This window comes from Calypte anna, chromosome 2 (genome assembly GCF_003957555.1).
Source record: "Calypte anna isolate BGI_N300 chromosome 2, bCalAnn1_v1.p, whole genome shotgun sequence".
In the NCBI taxonomy this organism is placed as follows: domain Eukaryota; kingdom Metazoa; phylum Chordata; class Aves; order Apodiformes; family Trochilidae; genus Calypte; species Calypte anna.
This window is the reverse complement of record NC_044245.1, coordinates 69,154,777-69,173,675: the sequence shown is the minus strand read 5'-3', so window position 1 is coordinate 69,173,675 and position 18,899 is coordinate 69,154,777. Positions and strand designations below refer to the sequence as shown.

Here is an 18,899-nt window from a genome sequence, read left to right as displayed (position 1 = left end):
CCATGCAGGGGTTTGGATCTTGATGATCTTTAAGGTCCCTACCAACCTTAACCATTCTTTGATTCTATGATTCTGTGATTCAGGTTAGAGTGTCTCTCTTGGGGCATCTTTGATCAGTAATGGGAGACTATTCTTGAACAGAGAGGAATTGCCTTTGCTGTGCTGCAAAAGAATACCAGAGGTTCTGTCACTGGGACAATTTCAAAGGCTAAAACTTAGGCACAGTTTTAAAGAGGCACTCTGGTGTCTTCTAAAGATTACTTCCTTGCCCAAATTTTGGCCAAATGTAAGCTTTCAAAAAGACATTTTCTTCTGTTACTTACATGCTGGCACCCTTAGACCTTGTGCTATTAATGTCAAATTCTGCTTTTAGAGGTTTTCTTGGCATTTTGTGGGTCTTAGGAACATGAAAATGCCCACACTTAAGGTCATGCCATTCAAACTCTGCAGAATCCCAAGTATGTGGCAAACTTCCAGAAGCCCCAGCTTTTCACAATTTCTTGACCATGGGCTGACTTCCTGACCATGTAAGTTATTAGCACTGTCAAAAAAAAATCTAGGGACACAGCTGGTGTCCTGGAAAAATGGACATTCACTATGAATCAGGACAATCCACTGCTACATTAATGACCAAAGTGTTTCTGCTGTCACGAGGCTTTTTTTGTTTGTGTTTTAAATCATTTTCACTGAAGTAATGAGCAGTTTCGAAATCACCCAACAAGCCTCACACAAAAGGCAGCCAGCATTCCAAACCAGAGAGCTCATGTTGAACCCTGGGCTGCAGCCCTCCCAACCAGTTGAAGAAGTATTTGTCACCTTGGTCAGCCAAAGGTCACTCTTGGGAATATCAATCAAGTGAAAAACAACGTGGGTATGAAATTGAAGTTGGAACCCTGCAAAAAATCCAAAGGAAAATTCAGGCATGCAGGGCTGGCCTCCAGCAGGGATTTTGACACCAGGATGGCAGGCTGCTCCAGCGTGTGGAGGTCTGGACAATAACACCACAAACTGCGTTTGTGCCAAAACTCCATAGCTGCTGCAGTGTGATGTTGGGAACCCATCCCTTCTCTGTGCCACTCTTTACCTTTTAGCTGCTGTTTGTTTTTTAAGAGCAGAAATTCTTCAGAGCAGCACATGACACTTACCAGACCAGGTCCTGAGCCATTCTGGAAATTCTAGGTGCTGCCTGCCAGGGTGAAACTGCCTCACATGGACAAATTGTAAATGTGATCTTTAAAAGTGGTGACCACATGGTGGAGAATGACAAGTTGTGTCAGTCAATAGAGAAGGGGATTCTTCACTGTGAACAGAAAATGCTGAGAAATAGCCTCTTTTAGCTGGGCCTAGAGAAGAGTTCAGTTTCTCTTCCTACCCCACTGGACACATGTAGAATGTACTCACCTAATAACAGCCCCCAAGGAAAAAAAAAGGAAAAAAATCAGGGAAAAAGCTGAATTCCTTCCAAACAAATTGCTAAGGCCCTTTATGGGTATGAAGATAGATTACTTTAGTCTGGTAGTCTTCAGTTTGCCTCTTCCTACTGTTTTGCAGAAGATGCTAACTTAATAAAGCAGTCCTTGTCATAATATTTTAGCTCCCCAACAACACCCTTTGTTCTGAGCCAGAGCTCCTGGAATAAAACCCTTTTTAAATAACAGAGAAAGACCTGACTATAGAACTTAAAGTAGGTGTATTCAGTTCTTAAATGAACTTATCTGGGGAAAAAAAGGAACTAAACTGGGAGGTAGAAAAACACTGCATGTGACCACTCATATGCTATCTGCCTGCTGTGTCTTTTGCAGATGGTAGCCCTACTCCACCAGCACCATTTGATCACCGGATTGTCTCAGCCAAAAGGGTGGAGATCAGCAATTATTATAATGTCAATGAGAATGAACTCCTGGGAGGGTAAGTCAGGTGAAACCAACCAACCAACCAACAGGGGAAACTAAGCACAAATGTACAGCCCTGGGAGGTGAATGGCAGGAGCATGCCTCACTAGAGCTGAAGTCATGAAAGTGTAAGAGTGCTTTAGACAGGGGTGAATATAAGAGGCTGATTTTACTGTGTGAGTGAATTTTAGCTTATGGTTTGGCACCAGCAGACTTGGCTTGTATTTGGTATTGTTCGAGGTCAGACAAATGCCCTCAGGCTTTATGACAGGACTGCTAGGATGCTTTAATGCTTTACCTCACATTGCTGTCAGCAGGATATAGAGACATGTTGTAGCCTACTTTATCTTGGTGGATCTTGTCCTTGGATCATGTGCATGTTTTCAAATAGATCAGCAGCCTAATCTGACAGGCCATGTTACATGATCTCTCATGCTGATGTTGTTTAGGAGTGATATTGCCATTTTTGATGGCAGCATGTTTTTGAGTAAGGCTTTTTTTCATCATGGAATCACAACCATGGAGAGAGGCAGATTGAACACACAAGTGAGTTATTGTCCTTATAGTATCTTGACTTCCCCAGGATGTCTTCACATAATATGAGGTGAGTAAAGTGAATCTACAAGTGAGATAATATCAGCTAGAACAGTGTGTGATTTTGGTATGCCTAAATCAGTAGTAGCAAGTTCAATCTACACAACAAAATAGCATCAGTAAAGAAACTGAAATGAAACCTAGTAGGGAGAAGATAATTATTCTTGTTTATAACCCAGTTTAAATTCAGGCTGCCACCAGTATCATTGTATGATTATTTTTTTTCTTTTCTTTTTCCCTAGAGGGCGTTTTGGTCAAGTGCACAAATGTGAAGAGAAGGCAACAGGTCTCAAGCTAGCAGCCAAAATTATAAAAGCCAAAGGTCCGAAACAGAAGGTTGGTAGAGTGTGATATTAATCTTTTGTTCCCCAACAGATCCCACACTGTTCTTCAGCTATACAATTAACCATGCCCAAGAGGCTGACAAACCACCACACTCATTTATTATAGTTCTGTTTCCCTTCTCCTCGAGAACTTCTAGTAACTCATCAGCATCCTCTTTTTGAGTTTTCCTTTTTTTTTAAAATTTTATTTTTTTCAACTTTATGTTTCTTTGGCTTTTTTTTTTTTTCTTTCCCCCCTGTTAATTCTACTGGTGTTTTCTTTAATGCTAAAGACTGGACAGGTTTGTGGTATAGCATATTTCCTCCCAAGCACACTGTAGCTTTTGTTCCAATGGCTTGGTGTCACTGTGAGGGATCCTGATGAAAGGCATGATTTGGGCTCGTGACATCAGGAGAATGTCTTCTCCTGATATATGTATAAGGAGAATTATTGTGGCCTGCTTTGCAAACCTCCTGGCCATCTGGGGCTTGCTGTCACAGGAAAGACATGCATAGCATGCCTTGTTTGACAGGTGTAGCTGTGGCCAAGCTGATCACCCAGAATCCCCTAATAGTCAATGGAGGGAGGCTGGCACCACCAGAGATTGATTCAGCCCATCCTGAACTGCATGTCTGAAATAGTTTGGCTGAGTAGAGTGACCAGTCTCTCCCCTGACTACAAAGGGAGATTTTGAGGAGTGTCCTGGACTTTCCAGAAACTGCTTGATTTTTGTATACCTACTGCAAGTGCTATTCTACTTCTCTCTTTTCTTTACAACTCTGTCAACACACCACTTGTTCATGTGGACCTTCCCCTTTCTTTTCCCTTCAAATTGCTTTTTACTGAAGCAGTCCCTTACTTGAGCTATAAATTCAGTCTTGTAGCTCCTGTAGCTATGACATCTACCACTGCAGAAGCAAACAAAGGAAACTCTGAATTTGGTTGCCATGAGTGAAAACTTGGAGATAATGTAACTGTTTAGTTCAAACTATACTCCCGTTTCATGTAGTTTACCTAGAGAAAAGGCTTCTGAAACAATATTGATGACTCTTTACAGGATGAAGTGAAGAATGAAATCAATATTATGAACCAGCTGAATCATGTGAACCTCATCCAACTGTATGATGCCTTTGAATCAAAATATAACATTGTCCTGGTCATGGAATAGTAAGTGTTTTCTTTTCTTTCCCTTTCTGTCTTTACCACTTTTATTAGAATTGTCAATATCCATCTTACTTTCTCCTGAAATTAGAAATAGAGCATCTTATAGGTGGAAAGAACATATGAAAGATGTCAAGAACAAAAACAAAAAAACCAAAAAAAAGCAGAATTTAAGAGGAATATTTTTCCATGCAGTCATTTGTGCATTTTCCCAGTGATGTGCCACATTACTGGTGTAGTAAAGCTGCTGCTTCATCTGAAGATAGAGCTGTATTATGTATCTTCTCCTTCATTTGAAATTTCTGTTTTTGTCAGCCGAGAAACAGATATCTTAGAGTATCTCCAGTCTGTGAGACAAATGAGGAGACATTTTACACCGAAAAGAAGCCAGCTTTAGGTGTTATGCCTAATCCTTACACTGGGTACCTGAATGGAAAACCTGTTTTGTTTTTTTTTAATGCTGGTTTATTAGACTGATTAGGCACCAAACTTACAGTCAGGTTAAACAGGTGTTGTCTGAAGAAAGCCATAAAAGGCATAACTAAGATACTGAAAGGCACGGAAGAAGATTCAAAGTTCTGTGAGCTTAGTTATTCTGGACATTCCTGTAGTCTCTGAACTTGATCTGCAAGATTAACATATGGCAAAAGGTAAATGTCTGTATAGCTGTGAATGGGTAAGATGGAGACATTCTGAAATGAAGAAGTAATTTTTGTTGACTTTAGATAGTTTAGATAGCTTTGGATCATGCACCTCTGAAAGTCTGTGGGAGGAAACCACAGATTTAAATGCAGATTCTTTAGCATGTTGTCTTGGTTTTTGATGTGGCTTCATTAATTTCACTGGTAAAAAACGTTGACTCAAGACAGCATAGCGTACACATTTCAAGACTTTCCTAATTATCAGTGGATGGGAGGATGGACTGTCAGACCTTGAAGAAGTTCAGGGCAGTGTGTATCAGAATCCAGTTCTTGGAAAGTTCAATCAGAGTACAAGCTCAGGTTGCAGACTCACCTTACTCAACTTGATAGTGAATGATTAATATATTCAATAGTAAAAAAATCTGTGTTAAGCTAACTGCATGGGATTGGATTTCAACTTTGTCACCACTTCATTGTCTTTCTCTCACCAGTGTGGAAGGAGGAGAGTTATTTGAAAGAATTATTGATGAAAACTACAATTTGACAGAGATGGATACTATCTTATTCATAAAACAGATCTGCGAGGGAATTCAGTACATGCACCAAATGTACATTCTTCATTTGGATCTCAAGGTAGAGAATAGAGATATATGTTTTGTGCCATGACAGCAGTGGAAATTGTTATTTTTAATGGTAGGCCATACAGCTTAGCAGAATCCCACGGCAGAAACAACAAAGGGCTCATTCTGCTTTCCTAAACCAATGTGTATTTATTTTAACCACACTTAGATCAGTTAAATTGCTACAGGGTTAAGTAAATTAGATGAGAATCGTGGTCATATATCATCAAGCCTCATAGTGCTTGGATTTTACACACACTGGTTTCACAGAAAGTCAGCAGCTGACTGCAAATAACCCATACTTTCTGTTTTGGTCTGGATCTCGAGATGTTAGGCAAATTTCTTTTTTTTTAAATTCAGCTGCATAAGGTCTCTGTTTTACACATCAGCCATGAATAGGAGTAACCTCCATTTTTTGCAAAGCACAAACCAGTGCATGAGTGAGTGGAACTAAATTCATGGGTCATTGAGAATCAGTGGAGCCCCTGCCCATGTTTCTGAGGACTACACTACACTGTTATGGTCATGAAAGGCATCAGTAGATAGCCAGCTTAAGGGGAAATTAATTAAAATGTACCTTCTAAAATAAAAGAAAGAAAAATGGTCAGTAGCTGATGTAACATATACAATACAACTGTGTTGGGTTAGGCAATAGCTGCTAGTGCAGCTGAAAGCCCAGAGGGAGGTAGCAGATTCTTTGCCATTTGCTTGCTTGGTTATCTAAACCATTCAGCTATACACACAAAAAAAGTTTCCCTGACTTCTTTTTAGAAACAAATGCACTGACTGCACATTGTTACTTTGGTTGACTACTGATGGTTAGTTGTCACCCTTTAGAAGACATTTGTTGTCAAGGTATTTTTTTCATCATACCGTACATTTGATCTGGCTCTTTCTCCCTTAACCCAGCTCTTTATTCACGTAGACTTGTTTCTTAAAAAGGGGATGATGGCTTAAGTTTTATGACTGACTGTAAAGCTTTCTAGTGATTCCTGAGCCTTGCAACAAAGCAAAAAAACCTAAAAGTGAACAAGATGGTTTTCTCTTTAGTGAGGTTTTTGTTTTGACTGCTGTTTTTGGCTTGCAATAATTGAGTTAATATAGTACATCTTTAATGTTGTTAGCGTATATATTATTGCAGTGGTTTTGCAAATGAGGAGGTGCTTTTTGGGACCTGCTTCAGTTGCTAACCAATGACCAGACTCACTTTTCATTGTCTTTATAAACATCTAGTTACCTAGAAACCTGTCAAGCAGAGGTTCAAATGGTTCTTTAAGACACATTAATTATGTTCTTGGAGACAGTTTTAATGTGAGGTCAAAGTGCTGACAAAAAGATGTCTGTACAGTCCAAGAAATTCTTCCCAGACCTCTTTTCATTTGCTTGACAGCTATGGCTTCTCCCTTGTCTCTTGCTTCTTCAAAGATTGCTGTCAGTGACAGATGAGTTTGGGGAAGAAAGCTTGAAATAGTAAGAAAATAATCCTGACCATAATCATCCAGGACTTCAGAACCTATGGACATACGGTGTTCAAAAGTCCTATGGTGTTTAGAAATCCTACATGTAAAATGAATTAGTAATGGTGACAGAGGTTAACTAATGTTATAAGTGTTGAGGGCTGTTTTGTTTCAAAGAGGACTCAATGTGCAACAAGACAAAGTAGTTATAAAACTGCTGGCAGTGAATATGATACTCTCCCTTAGGTATTTACATTTCATAGACAATTGGCCAAATTCTGGTCTCAGCCCCCTCTGTATAAATTAGGAGAAATTCTAGGAAGTTAATGGATTCCTGCCAGAAAAGTGAAGAACAACATTTGGCCTCATGAAAAACCAGGGGGATTCAACCTGTGAATCCTACTTTTTGCTAAAATATCTGAGAAAAGCATTAAGTAGATGTGACTAGCTTAATATACCAGTGTTCAGTCAGTTGCTGCCAGAACATTAATGAACTCAAAAACTTAAAGCTGTAAGATAAACTTCAAAGCCCTCCAAATTTAATTTAATTTATTTTAATATAATATAATTTAATTTTATACTTTATGTTATTTTATGTTATATTTTATGTTATATTTTACGTTATTTATTTTACTTTTAAAATCAGTGTTAGCTTATTAAGGTCTGTAAAATCATAGTGTCAGCCTTCTGAAATCTTTCTTTGGAAATCTGCACTCTCTGTCCATCTCCCCCTAATGAATTATTTATCTGTACTGCTGCTTTTTGTCAAATCAAAAACCGAGGAGAAGAAAAAGTAGTTGCAAAGCACAACACATGACCCCAAATGCTGTGTGACAGCTGGGGTGTGCACCCAGGTAGAGAAATCTGACCAAGAAGGAAAGCAAAAGGTGCTTATGAGAAATATTCTGTGTTTTTAGTGTTTTTCTCTCTGCTGTTTGCTTAAATCCCAATTATTCATGTTTTTTTTCTCATTAAAGTGTTTTTTGGTTTCTCTTATCAGCCTGAGAATATCCTGTGTGTAAACCGAGCAACAAATAAAATAAAAATTATTGATTTTGGATTGGCAAGAAGGTATGTGCATGTATTCTTGCTAACTGTAAATGAATTAGGAAACAACTAAAACAAATTACATCTCTATAGAGACATGTTTGATACATAACCATCTCCTATTGACAAATTTAATGTATCTCTCTTAAGCAGGGATATCTTTTAATGAGGAATTGGAGCTGAATAAAAAAGATTTGCTTTGAAGCCTTATTTCAGGTAGGAGGTTTAGAGAGGGCTGATTCACTAGTGATGCACATAAGTATCCTGGAACAGCAAAAATGGACAAAACCAGTGGTAGATCTTGACTGATCTGCTGTCTGCAATGTTATGAGATTCTTCAAAAGAAAGTATGAGAGACCATCAAAGGCTGTTACAATGTATCCCATGCTGTATTACTTTCTAGATTAGTTTGGTACCATAACTTCAATGAAAGATTTACTAAGTAAAAATTCCATGCCTATCATACAGAAGCCCCAAAAGGACGGTAACAGCGTTTTTTAAGAAGCCATTGAAATTCCTTTGCACAGCAGCTGTGTTTTGCCCTGAAGTATGACATAAAGCTTGCAAACAGTTTTCATTCTATATATGTGTATACATATTTATACTTTGTGCCTCTCTCTGTCCTTATTTTCGTACTCAGTTTCCTGTATGCTTCTGAAATCCCTCTTAAGTGCTAGACAACTTATTATGCAACTTTCTGTCAATGTCTCAATTTCCTAGGTATAAACCCAGGGAAAAACTTCGAGTTAACTTTGGTACTCCAGAATTTCTTGCTCCTGAAGTTGTGAATTATGACTTTGTCTCCTTTTCTACAGACATGTGGAGTCTAGGAGTCATTACTTTTATGCTGTAAGTAGGATTCAGTATATGCTTTGTAAGCTGTTGCTAGTTTGAACTATGTCAGTCTTCCAAATTAGTTCTTATACTAGAAGATTGGCAAAATCTCTATTCAAAATAGAAAATACAGGGTACTTTTCAAAATCCATATTCAGTGATCTATCCTCCTTTCCAATCACCATGAACTTTTCTTCTTTGTTTCATTGCACATCTTTCATGAGTGTCTCAGTTCCATGATAATGTAGACTGTTTGGTAAGTTCCTAGTACCTATGTGCAAGGGTGGTGAGATGTATAGAAAATATGACCTACCATGAAAGAGAGTAATGCTTGGTTTGTTAGGGAAGCAGAGTGATTATTTAAACATATAAATAGAAGAGAGAATGGAACTGGTCTGGAGACTTTCTTAGACAATAATATGCTACAAGGTAGGCCAGGAGTGACAGAACAATCATAGGTGGTACATTGTATATCACATACAGAAAGGGAAAAGAAAGAACAATCGAGCATTTTTTTTTTTTAACTTTAGCCTCAGTGGATTGTCTCCTTTTTTGGGTGATGATGACAATGAGACCCTCAACAATATCCTGTCCTGTAGCTGGGATTTTGAAGACGAGGAATTTCGAGATGTTTCTGATCAGGCCAAAGATTTCATCTCAAAGCTTCTCATCAAGGAAAAATGGTATATAAACCCTGTATCTTTTTAATATGCATTCTATGCTATTATGTCATGGTTGCGTCACTTGTATTGCTCCCTTGCAGAACTATCATGACTTATCAAAGTGTTTTACATCCACTTAGAATATTGTAATAACCCTTCATTGATGTTATTCATTATGTCCACAAAATGATCTGAAGTTACCTGAATGCATTTTTGCTGTGAAACTGAATATAACTTTATGGATTATCTGCCATCTGGCCAGTGTCCTGAAATGACAGCATGGTATGATAACAGAACATGACCTGTAGGAGGTAATTGTTGAATTGTAAGATTCTAGGAAAAGCACTTAATCACATTCTGGTTTTCCTTTAGCTGGAGAATAAGTGCATCTGCTGCCTTAAAACACCCATGGTTATCAGACCACAAGCTCCACTGCAGACTTCAGGTCCCTAAATTTGAATATCCTCGTGCATTGTAGATCTGCTGTTGCCTCCTTTTGTTGCCAAATCACTATTTGCTTTGACCTTCTTATTTGTTTCTGAGTTCTCCTTGCTGCTGTGCTTCTTGCCGCTGTGAGTCACGTGTGTCCCTTTGCTTTTAATGAGCTGGTATGATCTGCATGCTCACACTTGCTCATCAGTTCTTGCATGTCTGGGGAAGAAATATATAGTCATGCAGTTGCTGTGTGTTGTGAAGTGGATCCATTTCTTAGCAAAAGACTATTTACAAAATGAGCACTGAATTACCATATGAAAAGAGCTTTCCAGCTGGGGTTGGTTCTGCTTCCTGCCTTGAAAACCCTTTCAGGCTCTTCTGAAGTTCCCCATGAGTGCTGCTGGGTTTCATCCTATCTTTTCCCAGGGGCTATCTTTCCCAACAGAGTGTGGAGTTTCTGCCAGTGCACATCTTTGTACTCAAGCCCCTTCCTGCCCCTTCACTACCCATCTTAGTGGTCAGTACAAAAGAAGGAGTTGTTTGTTCACATGAACAATTCCACTGGGCTGAGTTGGAGGATCAGCTTTTTTAAAACCAAGATTTCAAATAATTCTGAGTATTCCTCTGTTAAGTAGTCAGTCAGTGTGGGAGATTCACACTGTTGAGCTGGTTATTGGCTGAATCTGAGTCCACTCTGTGGCTCATGAGAAGATAATTTTAAGCAGGTTTCAGAATTTTTACATTATTTGAAGTCCAATATTAACTTCCTCCTTTGCAGTCAAAGCACATCCATGTTAAATAAAATTCTATCATATTGCCTAGGATGTATATGTCAAGGTGCTTTTTGAACTACAGACATCATTGAGAATTAAGAGACCATATCATTAATTGATAAAGTAATCTTATTAGGGTAAGAACAAAGATTATGGTGATAAGAAAGCAGAAGTAGCTCTGCTTATGGGATAGTGTATCATGTTCTGAGCAGGATGGACAGCTCAGTCCTTGTGAGAGGTTCCCATTATAAAGAGTAAGAATAGTAAGAAATAGTAAAAAATGGGAAATAGTAACAACCAAAAAATTATTATAACTTTCACTGAAATTTAGTTTGCACTATAATCTCCAAAACAACAATGGCCCTGAGATTATTAGATGATTTATAAGTGTGCCTGAACAGAGAATTTTAACAAGAGAATTTTTCAGGGGTAAGTATTTCTTCAGAGTGTTTCATAGGTAAAATTTGACTCCTCTCATTGAGCTCTGGTGGGTCTCTGATTATGCAGCTGGAGAACAGGCTTTCTTTTCCAAATGCTGCAAGAACATGGGCTGCTTACATGCTGTGCTTCATCCCATCACCAGTTTCCTCCTGGGGAAACTCTACCCTAATAGAAGCCTTACAGATCTTGTCACTCTTTCTAGCTCCCCTTCTGGTATTTTTTGTCATACTTCTTGTGCTCTACAAAAAAAGCTTAACTAAACATGCTTGTGTTGTGGTGTTCTGCCAGTGCTTTAACTAGAAGTGAGATGTGATTGATCTTCAATTTGTGGTCCAATAATGGCATCTTTCTTTCTTTTTTTGTTTTTCTTTTCCCCTAGAGGGACGCCAAAGCTGTGTCCAAAGCATCCCCAGCTCAATAACCTCTCCGAAGGAACTGCCAAACAGAAGGTTCGTTTTGGGTCCCAAGCTTTTCTTCAGATATAAATACTGCAGCCCCTGCAGAAGAGATCAGTGGGCAGCTGAAAACCTTGCACGGTCCGGAGTGTTCAGTCCAAACTATATTCACCACTACCATCCCTGCTGTTTGAAAAGCCTTCAGAATGTGAACTGGCCCTAAGACTTATACCAAGTCATAGCACTGTGAAAAAAAAAAAAAAATCATATATATGAGGCCACATGTGCTGCAAACCATGGCAATTTTAGAGTGAATAGTTATGCTCCCACTGGCCCTCATGGGGCAGGATTTCACCCAATAATTTTTCAGTGTTGAAAGCTTCCAGGTTTTCATGCTGTGGTTAGGAGTATGGTTTAAAAAGGGTAGAAATATGAAAAGTAATTACTTTTTTGCAAAGGCACGGGCCAGACCCTCAGGGCAGCTCCACTATGTGTTGTGAAATGAAAGTGAGGTGTCCCAAAGAAGCTGCTCCACAGCTTTTAGGACACAATTCTGACAGAGCACTTCTTTGCCCCTTTAGCCTGTAGCAACCCAAACAACTTTGACAGAGCATCTCTCTCTGTCCTCCCTCTCTTTGCCCTTTAATTACAAAACACTTCATTAGTGGTTCTCAGGCTGGCTTGGTTTTCTTCCCTGGCAATCAGGGAGGCTCAAGTCTGCTCTCTTGTTCTGTCTCTGGTCTTTAACCAAATCATACTCACTCAGCCACTTTGAAATCAGGCTGCCTCAGGTAGTACAGCATCTCCCCAAACCAGCACACCAATTCCCACAGCCCCTTTTACCCACTACCACAGAAGTTTGTGCCTCTATTGAAGGACCATGGGAACCACCTAAAGGCTCTGAGGGCATCTCTGGGCAAAACTCAGGGGGATCAGGAAGTGAATGAGGCTGAAAACACACACACTGCAAACCACTTCCTTTTTCATGCGTCACGACTAGCATTAAAGATGCCAAAATACAAGTAGTCCACTTTTTACCACAAGTGAGTTTTTAATACTGCCATCATCCATCATCACCTTGGTAGGGCAAGTGATGTACTGGGTTTTGTTTTCAACAGTTTTGGTTGAGAAACATGTTAAAAAGAGTGTATTGTAAGAGGTTGAAATTTTTGTTCTGTTTTGACTAACTAAGGTTAGAACAGATGCAGTGCAGTGTAGCTACACAGAAGTTAATGAACTTTAAATGAGCCATCTTGGGAACTTGAAGCTACCTTTCCAGGATACACTGGAGGTCAGTGAGGACTAAGGTTCCATTATTATATCCCACTTGTTCTCTGAAGCCACATAACTTTCTGATATGCTAATGTCTGAGCGTCAGCTTCAGTGGTAGGAATCCAGTGGGAATGAATAACCTCTTTGTGATTCTCGCCATTTACCCTCACTTCACTGGTGCTGGGACAGATACATGAAGCTTTGGTCCACTTACCTGTATACCTCTGCACAGTATTTTTCTAAAGAGGTTTTCCTGACTTGTTACAGGATTAGTGTTTTTTATCTATCTTCCATTTCAAGCCACTAACTGCACAGCAAGCAAACGGTGAAAATTCTCTAATTCAGGAAGTACTGTATTACACGATTTTCTTTTACAACCATCTTTGTGATAAATTGACTGTCCAGCAGCAGTAAAAAATTATTCTTAAATAAATTTTTTATAGCTTTGTAACATAGTAACTTACCCATGATCTAACCTGGAGGAAAACCTGGTTTTGGCTTTTGCAGTGTTATTTCCTCTGTGTGTGTTTTTCTTTATGGAGTTTATTTGAGTTTACTTAACGAGTGGATCTAAAGTCATAGCAGTGCTTTGTTTTTAAAGAATCCCTTTAGCTATTTTTATCAGGCAAGTAATATTGTTACCACGTTCAACCCAAAATAATACACTCAAGTGCCAGTTGATTTAGACCTGGCATTATAAATGCTTGCAGTGGTAGCACAAATAAATAGAGAGGTTTGCAACATGGCCTGTGATCTGTATGACAAAAGAGGCAAAAAAAGTAGACTTGCTGCATTTTAAGAGAGACCTCCAGGACTGTTTCTCCACCTAACAAAGAGGCTTTGTCTTTTTAATATTGTATAAAACATCTCACAAGTAAGGTGGCTGCTGCAAAAACCCTTTGTAAGCAAGAAGCTTCACCTCTGGTTTCTTTGCCTTATGCACAAAGAAACCACCATGCGGTTGCCCTAGAATGCTTAACCAAATAATAAAAAAAAAACTATACTGCTGAATTAACTGGATTCTTGTTTTGTTTATTTTGCAGAAAAGCTGCTGTGTGGTTACTGCTGCTAAGAGAATCAAAAATATCAGCAGTCTTGGTGCTTTACCCCCCTGCCATGAACCGAGACTTCTAAATGGACCAACAGCGCTTTAGCTGCAGGACAAGTTCCAGCATTGCTGAGCTGCTTCTTCTCTGTTCAGCTGTTGAAAGAAGGAAAGTATTTCTCCAGGTTGCAGGAAGGTGTTTCTTCTGGAACACCATTTTCTCCATGTCTGGGAATGCTACATTAGCTTGGATTCATAACGAATATTTCTCTGTCTTGTCTTATACCCTCATTTACTTATCAAAAGCTCCTTAGGGTTCAAATTATCAGGTTAAATTGACTGTTACTCATCTCAGCCCAGAGGACAGTCTGTCACTGTGTTATATTTGCAAGGTTGATTTGACACTGGAGTCAAATAATTTTATTTTTTTTAAACAACAGCCAATTTAAAGCTGCCTTATGTAGAAAATTTGAAGTTTGTTTTTCCTGTCACACTAAAATGAGCTAAGGATTAACTCAACCAAAGGTAGTCATGTTAATGTAACACCAGTGGGAGTGAAAAATGAAGCTTTCCTTGCACATAGGTGAATTTGCTGCAACTGTGATATGATGCATTTTAGGATTTTTTAGCCTGATGAATTACTGTTCATTTTAAATACACCTGGATTAATTAAGCAAGAAAGAAAACAAGGCACTATTCATTTGTACCCGTGCAGTCTCTGTTTCACAATATACAAGTATAATTCGGAAATATTTTAACAGAGTGATTTTATACCAGCTAATTTGTTTAATGCTAATAGGACTGATTGAGACCCTTGGCAAAGAGTCAGTCCTCTGCTCACTATAACCTCCAGGAACAGGCCCAAATGAAAATCTGTTTTTCTCAAGTTTTCTTATCTTGCTTCCAACCCTTTCTGATTCTGAACTAGATGAAACCCTGTAAGTGGGAATGGCTGAATTCTTTGCCCAAGATTGTTTGAGTGTGGCTCATTGTTAAATGAATCTGAGTCTTACTTGCACCTTGTCTGTGAGGTTACAATAATGAGACATACTCCCTGCTGTATAGGGCTTTCTGACTGCTTGGTTTCAGAACTATATAAATGCAAAGTATATTGAGCGTTTTTTTCAGTGATGCTGACATATTCTGGTGCCTTCAGATTTTCTTTGGTTAATCTAGTTCTGATCAAACTGCACCCTAACATAGCTATCTCTAAGTATTTATCTATACATTTCATGTATATTTGTATTTAAATGATATCTTTTTTTTTTTTTTTTTTTTTTTTTTTTGTGGGATCAACATAAAGATGTAACAGTATTATTCATCACTACCCAGTGAATTGTTTTTCATACCTTTGTCCTTTCTGGGTAGCATTCATATGGAAATAAAAGGGGCTCTTTAATGGGATGACCATGACATTCTGTACAGCCAGCTTGATCCAACGTTTAAAGCCATTGTAGTAGATCTTTTATGACTACTCCTGTAAATGAATAGGGCTCCTTACAGATGTGAAACCTAAAAAATACTGATTTGCTGTACTAGTTGTTGCAAGTCTATAAGACCCATATCTACTATCACACAATGGTTCACCACATAACTCTGATACCATGTAGAGTACTGCCACCTTCAAATCCTTATCTGTAGTCTTAACTAAAGTAAAATTTTACTAAAGTTTCTTTGGGAGAAAACTAAGCAGTCTCAAAGCAAGAAAACAAGCATATGACTTTTAGATAGAAACTAGGCTGCTTATTTTTAGTCATTTTTTGTGTTTCTGTGCAAAATAAATAGAAAAGCTACCTTTCTGTTTGTACTGGAGTTCCCACTCCTGTTCTGACTACCTTCAAGGTGTTGTAGGTATTGTACAGTAAACAACTAAACGATCAGACAGAAATGCAGCAGACCACTTTGGAATGACAAGATCTCATCATGCACTTTAGTGCCAGTATTGTAGAACTGAGTTGGGAGTTCTGTTTTTCCTGTGGTAGATTTATATGGGTATGAATAAATTGCATGTCATTTTGAATCTTATTAACTCTACTAAAGTAACAGTGTGACTACAGTCTTATCTGCTTTGTTGCTCAGTTGAATTAAGTAGATTAATCATTTGTGGATACATACATACACCTGAGTATTCATTGTGAGCTTAATGCCACAAAGATCAGCCCTGTGTGTGTTGCACTGTGTCAGACAAAAATCCTCTATGAGCTGTGGGAGAATGGGCCACTGTTATGCACATCAGCAGAGTTCATCTGTACAGCACTCTATCAGAAATACACACACAGAGGAATTACAAGGGAGGGTGGAGGAGCTTGCCATATTTCACACACTTTGGGGGCCCGGCTCTTTCAGGAGGTGTGAGCTGAAGAGAGGGCACCTCACTAACCCCTTGCTTGTGCAACAGGGCAGTGTGCTCAGATGCTCATGGGATGTAATTGTTTTTTTACTAATACTGATAATGATGGTTACACTCTTCTCTGTCAGTTGCCTCACTTTTTCCTCCTTGGAGCAAATCCTGTAGTGGGGTTGAGGTTGAGGAGGGGACAGATGGAGGAGATTGGACTGAGCAAGTCTTGACAGTGACTGAAGGTGTCATTTGGTACCCAGTGGTCAGCACAAGATTGGACCTGCAGGCATCTGGCAGAGGAGGAAAAAACTCCTAAGCATACTTCTTGTTATTGCCCCATAGACTCAAGATCTGCAGCCCCAGGTCAAAAGGAAGACACATCACTGAGGTCATTATCATTATTAAGGATAAAAAAATTACACTGCTGTGGAATTATCACTGCTATCCTTAGTGGTGTGCCTGAGAAAAATGTCTCCAGAGATGCTTATTTGTGTCTTTTTTTGGTTGTTGTGATTTTAAAAAAATAATAACTTGACATAGCTTCTTTTTTGGGGCGGTTTTCTAATTCTGTCTCATTGCACTTTGAGCATCATGCTGGGGTGTGTGTGTGTGTGTGTGTGTGTGTGTGTATGTTTGAAAGTTTGGTTTTTGGTTCTGTTTTCCTTAAATACATTCTGTAATGATTAATAGCTAGAGACTGTTATATTAAATTATTTGTTTTAACACGTTATTTATTTTCTACTAGGTAATAGTAAGTTAACTAGGATCTAACAAGTCAGCTGCATCTCTGTGAGTTTGTTTATCATAATGTTTGTTGCTTCTTGGTTTGTGCAATTTAATTTGCAAACTGAATTGCTGTGCTTGCAACCAGATTTGAGTGTGAAAGGCACTATCCTAGCTGCTGGTACTCTATTGAACTGCACATCCACAGACAGTCAGAGATACTGCAAAAGTGATACAGATATATCAATTGTGGTGGCCTGATAGAGTCTCAGGGTGCAGTATTTGGTCTGCTATACACTGTTGTATTCTTCCTAACATGTGAAAATAAAAGGCCATGTAATGGGAAGGTAGTGATTTATACTAGGTGATGATTTGGCCCTCACATTTGCACACAGGCTCCTTGCTGGACTTGAAAAAGGCAGAGGGCTTTCTCTTTAGAAAAGCAGCTCTAGCAGTAACATTGCACAGGGGTTGTTCTGCAGGGATGACCTGTGGGAAGTTACTCTTTTCAGTGGTCTCATATGTAACTGTACTCAGAAAAGCACGACTTCATTTGTCAGGCACTGGAAGACAGCTCTCACCTGGTGCTTACAGGAATTAGAATGCTGTCATTCACATTTCTATAGATGCAGTGGAGAGACTGAGCTAGAGAAGATCTCTGAGAGTTTTGCCCAAGATACACCAAAGTAGCCTAACATTATCATCCGGATTAGAAGCAAATTGATTGGTTCAAGATGGGACACCAGTGGCTTTACAACTCCTTTTACATGTTGAACATTTGAAATGCTTAAAAATACTGCAGAAAGATGTTCATGCTGTCCTATCCATGTTTGTAAGCACCTGCAGACAGTTGCTTTCCTGAGTACCCTCACAGCATAAGCCATTGGCAAACTGTGATAATACACTCTGGAGATTACAATAGAAGCTGCTTCTTAATTTCTCTTTCATATTCCTTCTCATCTTAGAAGCTGAAAAAAGGTAAATCCAAAGCTAAATTCTGCTAAATTTAACTTGATCCCAACCAGGAATAACTGTCAGTCTCCATAGAATTAACTAAGGGGTTGGTCCACCTTTTTTTGATGTGAGAGAGCCCACCACCCAAAAAAACCCCAACCAAACCAACCAACCAAACAAACCAAATCTATTTTGCACAAGTCTTGACCACTAAGAATAAAAAGAAACTTAATTTTTAGCAGCCAAGGAGTCAGGTTTTTTAAGCAGTGGCTAACTTAGTGCAGTAAGAATCTAGGTATTTTGGCATCTTCAACTTAATGCTGACATTACCAATCACTGATAGACTGTTTTAGCAAAATGGACCCCACCAGCAGGAGCTGAGAGAAAAGTGAGTGTTTGTCAGCTCTTCTCCACTGATGAGGACCTGGAAACATCCCATGCCCTTCCCTGGCCCCACCAGTTAGCAGGACAATTCTTAGCTTGTGGTCTCTTAGGAAGTGCTCATGATTGCAGTTTTACTTAGTGTCAAACCCACAGCAGTGAAGAATGAACACTGGTGCTTCAAACTCCTTCCAGGAGGATGCTGCATCTTCGCATCTGACTTATATGGTCACTAAGGGATACTTGTCCTTGTGTCTTGTTTAAATAAAACTAAACACTGCATGAATCCATTTAGGAATGTTAGACTGTTTCACCTTCCATGAAGGCTTGGTAGCTGAACAACTAACTAACTGTTCAAATCTTAGATGAAGGCTGGTAGAGATAAGGCTTTGTAAATACATTATTTAGCTATGTCCATAGAGTTAGTGATCACATTTTGGGGCAGCAGAATTAGTGTACCCCACGGCAACCTCCCTGGAATTTAGATGACAGGCATGTGCAAACTGACTTACAAAAAACGTGGATTTTCATGTACCATGTTGCTTTGGCTTGCATATCTGGTGTTGTAGATTAACTCCTGTATCTCTGGTATGTGTTCCTTTGTGAAAAACATGAAGCAATCTTGTAAAAAGATGACTGAGAAATAAATGCTGATTTTGTTTACTCCAGGGTTTTTGTTTGCTTTATTTAATGTGCATGTCATTTATACTTATAAGTAGTGATGTAGAACTGTGGCCTTTTTTTTCTCAGCTTCTGTCTTCAGATGCAGGAAGATAAGAGTAATTTCCATTAAAACAAATAGACCTAAGTTGAAGGTTTGTTCAGGCTCACAGCTTGTACTTACTGCTTCTAAGAAAGCCTTGGATCTCTGTGCCAGTAACGGGGACTTGAGGAGCTCTTGGCTACA

At 39.0% G+C, this 18,899-nt stretch overlaps 1 protein-coding gene across 4 annotated transcripts in view; it reads left to right on the top strand.

Moving 5' to 3' along the window:
• The window catches only part of MYLK4 (myosin light chain kinase family member 4), a 60,575-nt gene extending 41,917 nt beyond the window's left edge, over positions 1-18,658 (top strand). For 2 of the 4 annotated variants that reach the window (XM_030445579.1, XM_008492621.2), the window contains exons 5-14: positions 1,803-1,908; positions 2,729-2,822; positions 3,868-3,977; positions 5,104-5,245; positions 7,690-7,760; positions 8,457-8,585; positions 9,101-9,253; positions 9,605-9,677; positions 11,261-11,330; positions 13,592-18,658. In XM_030445579.1, coding sequence (XP_030301439.1) covers positions 1,803-1,908; positions 2,729-2,822; positions 3,868-3,977; positions 5,104-5,245; positions 7,690-7,760; positions 8,457-8,585; positions 9,101-9,253; positions 9,605-9,677; positions 11,261-11,302 — 920 coding nt within the window. In that variant the 3' untranslated portion in view covers positions 11,303-11,330; positions 13,592-18,658. Of the gene's footprint in view, positions 1-1,802; positions 1,909-2,728; positions 2,823-3,867; positions 3,978-5,103; positions 5,246-7,689; positions 7,761-7,886; positions 8,428-8,456; positions 8,586-9,100; positions 9,254-9,604; positions 9,678-11,260; positions 11,331-13,588 lie in introns of those variants that run through there. The other 2 variants (XM_030445577.1, XM_030445578.1) reach the window with 2 other exon arrangements.
• Positions 18,659-18,899: the final 241 nt, after the last annotated feature.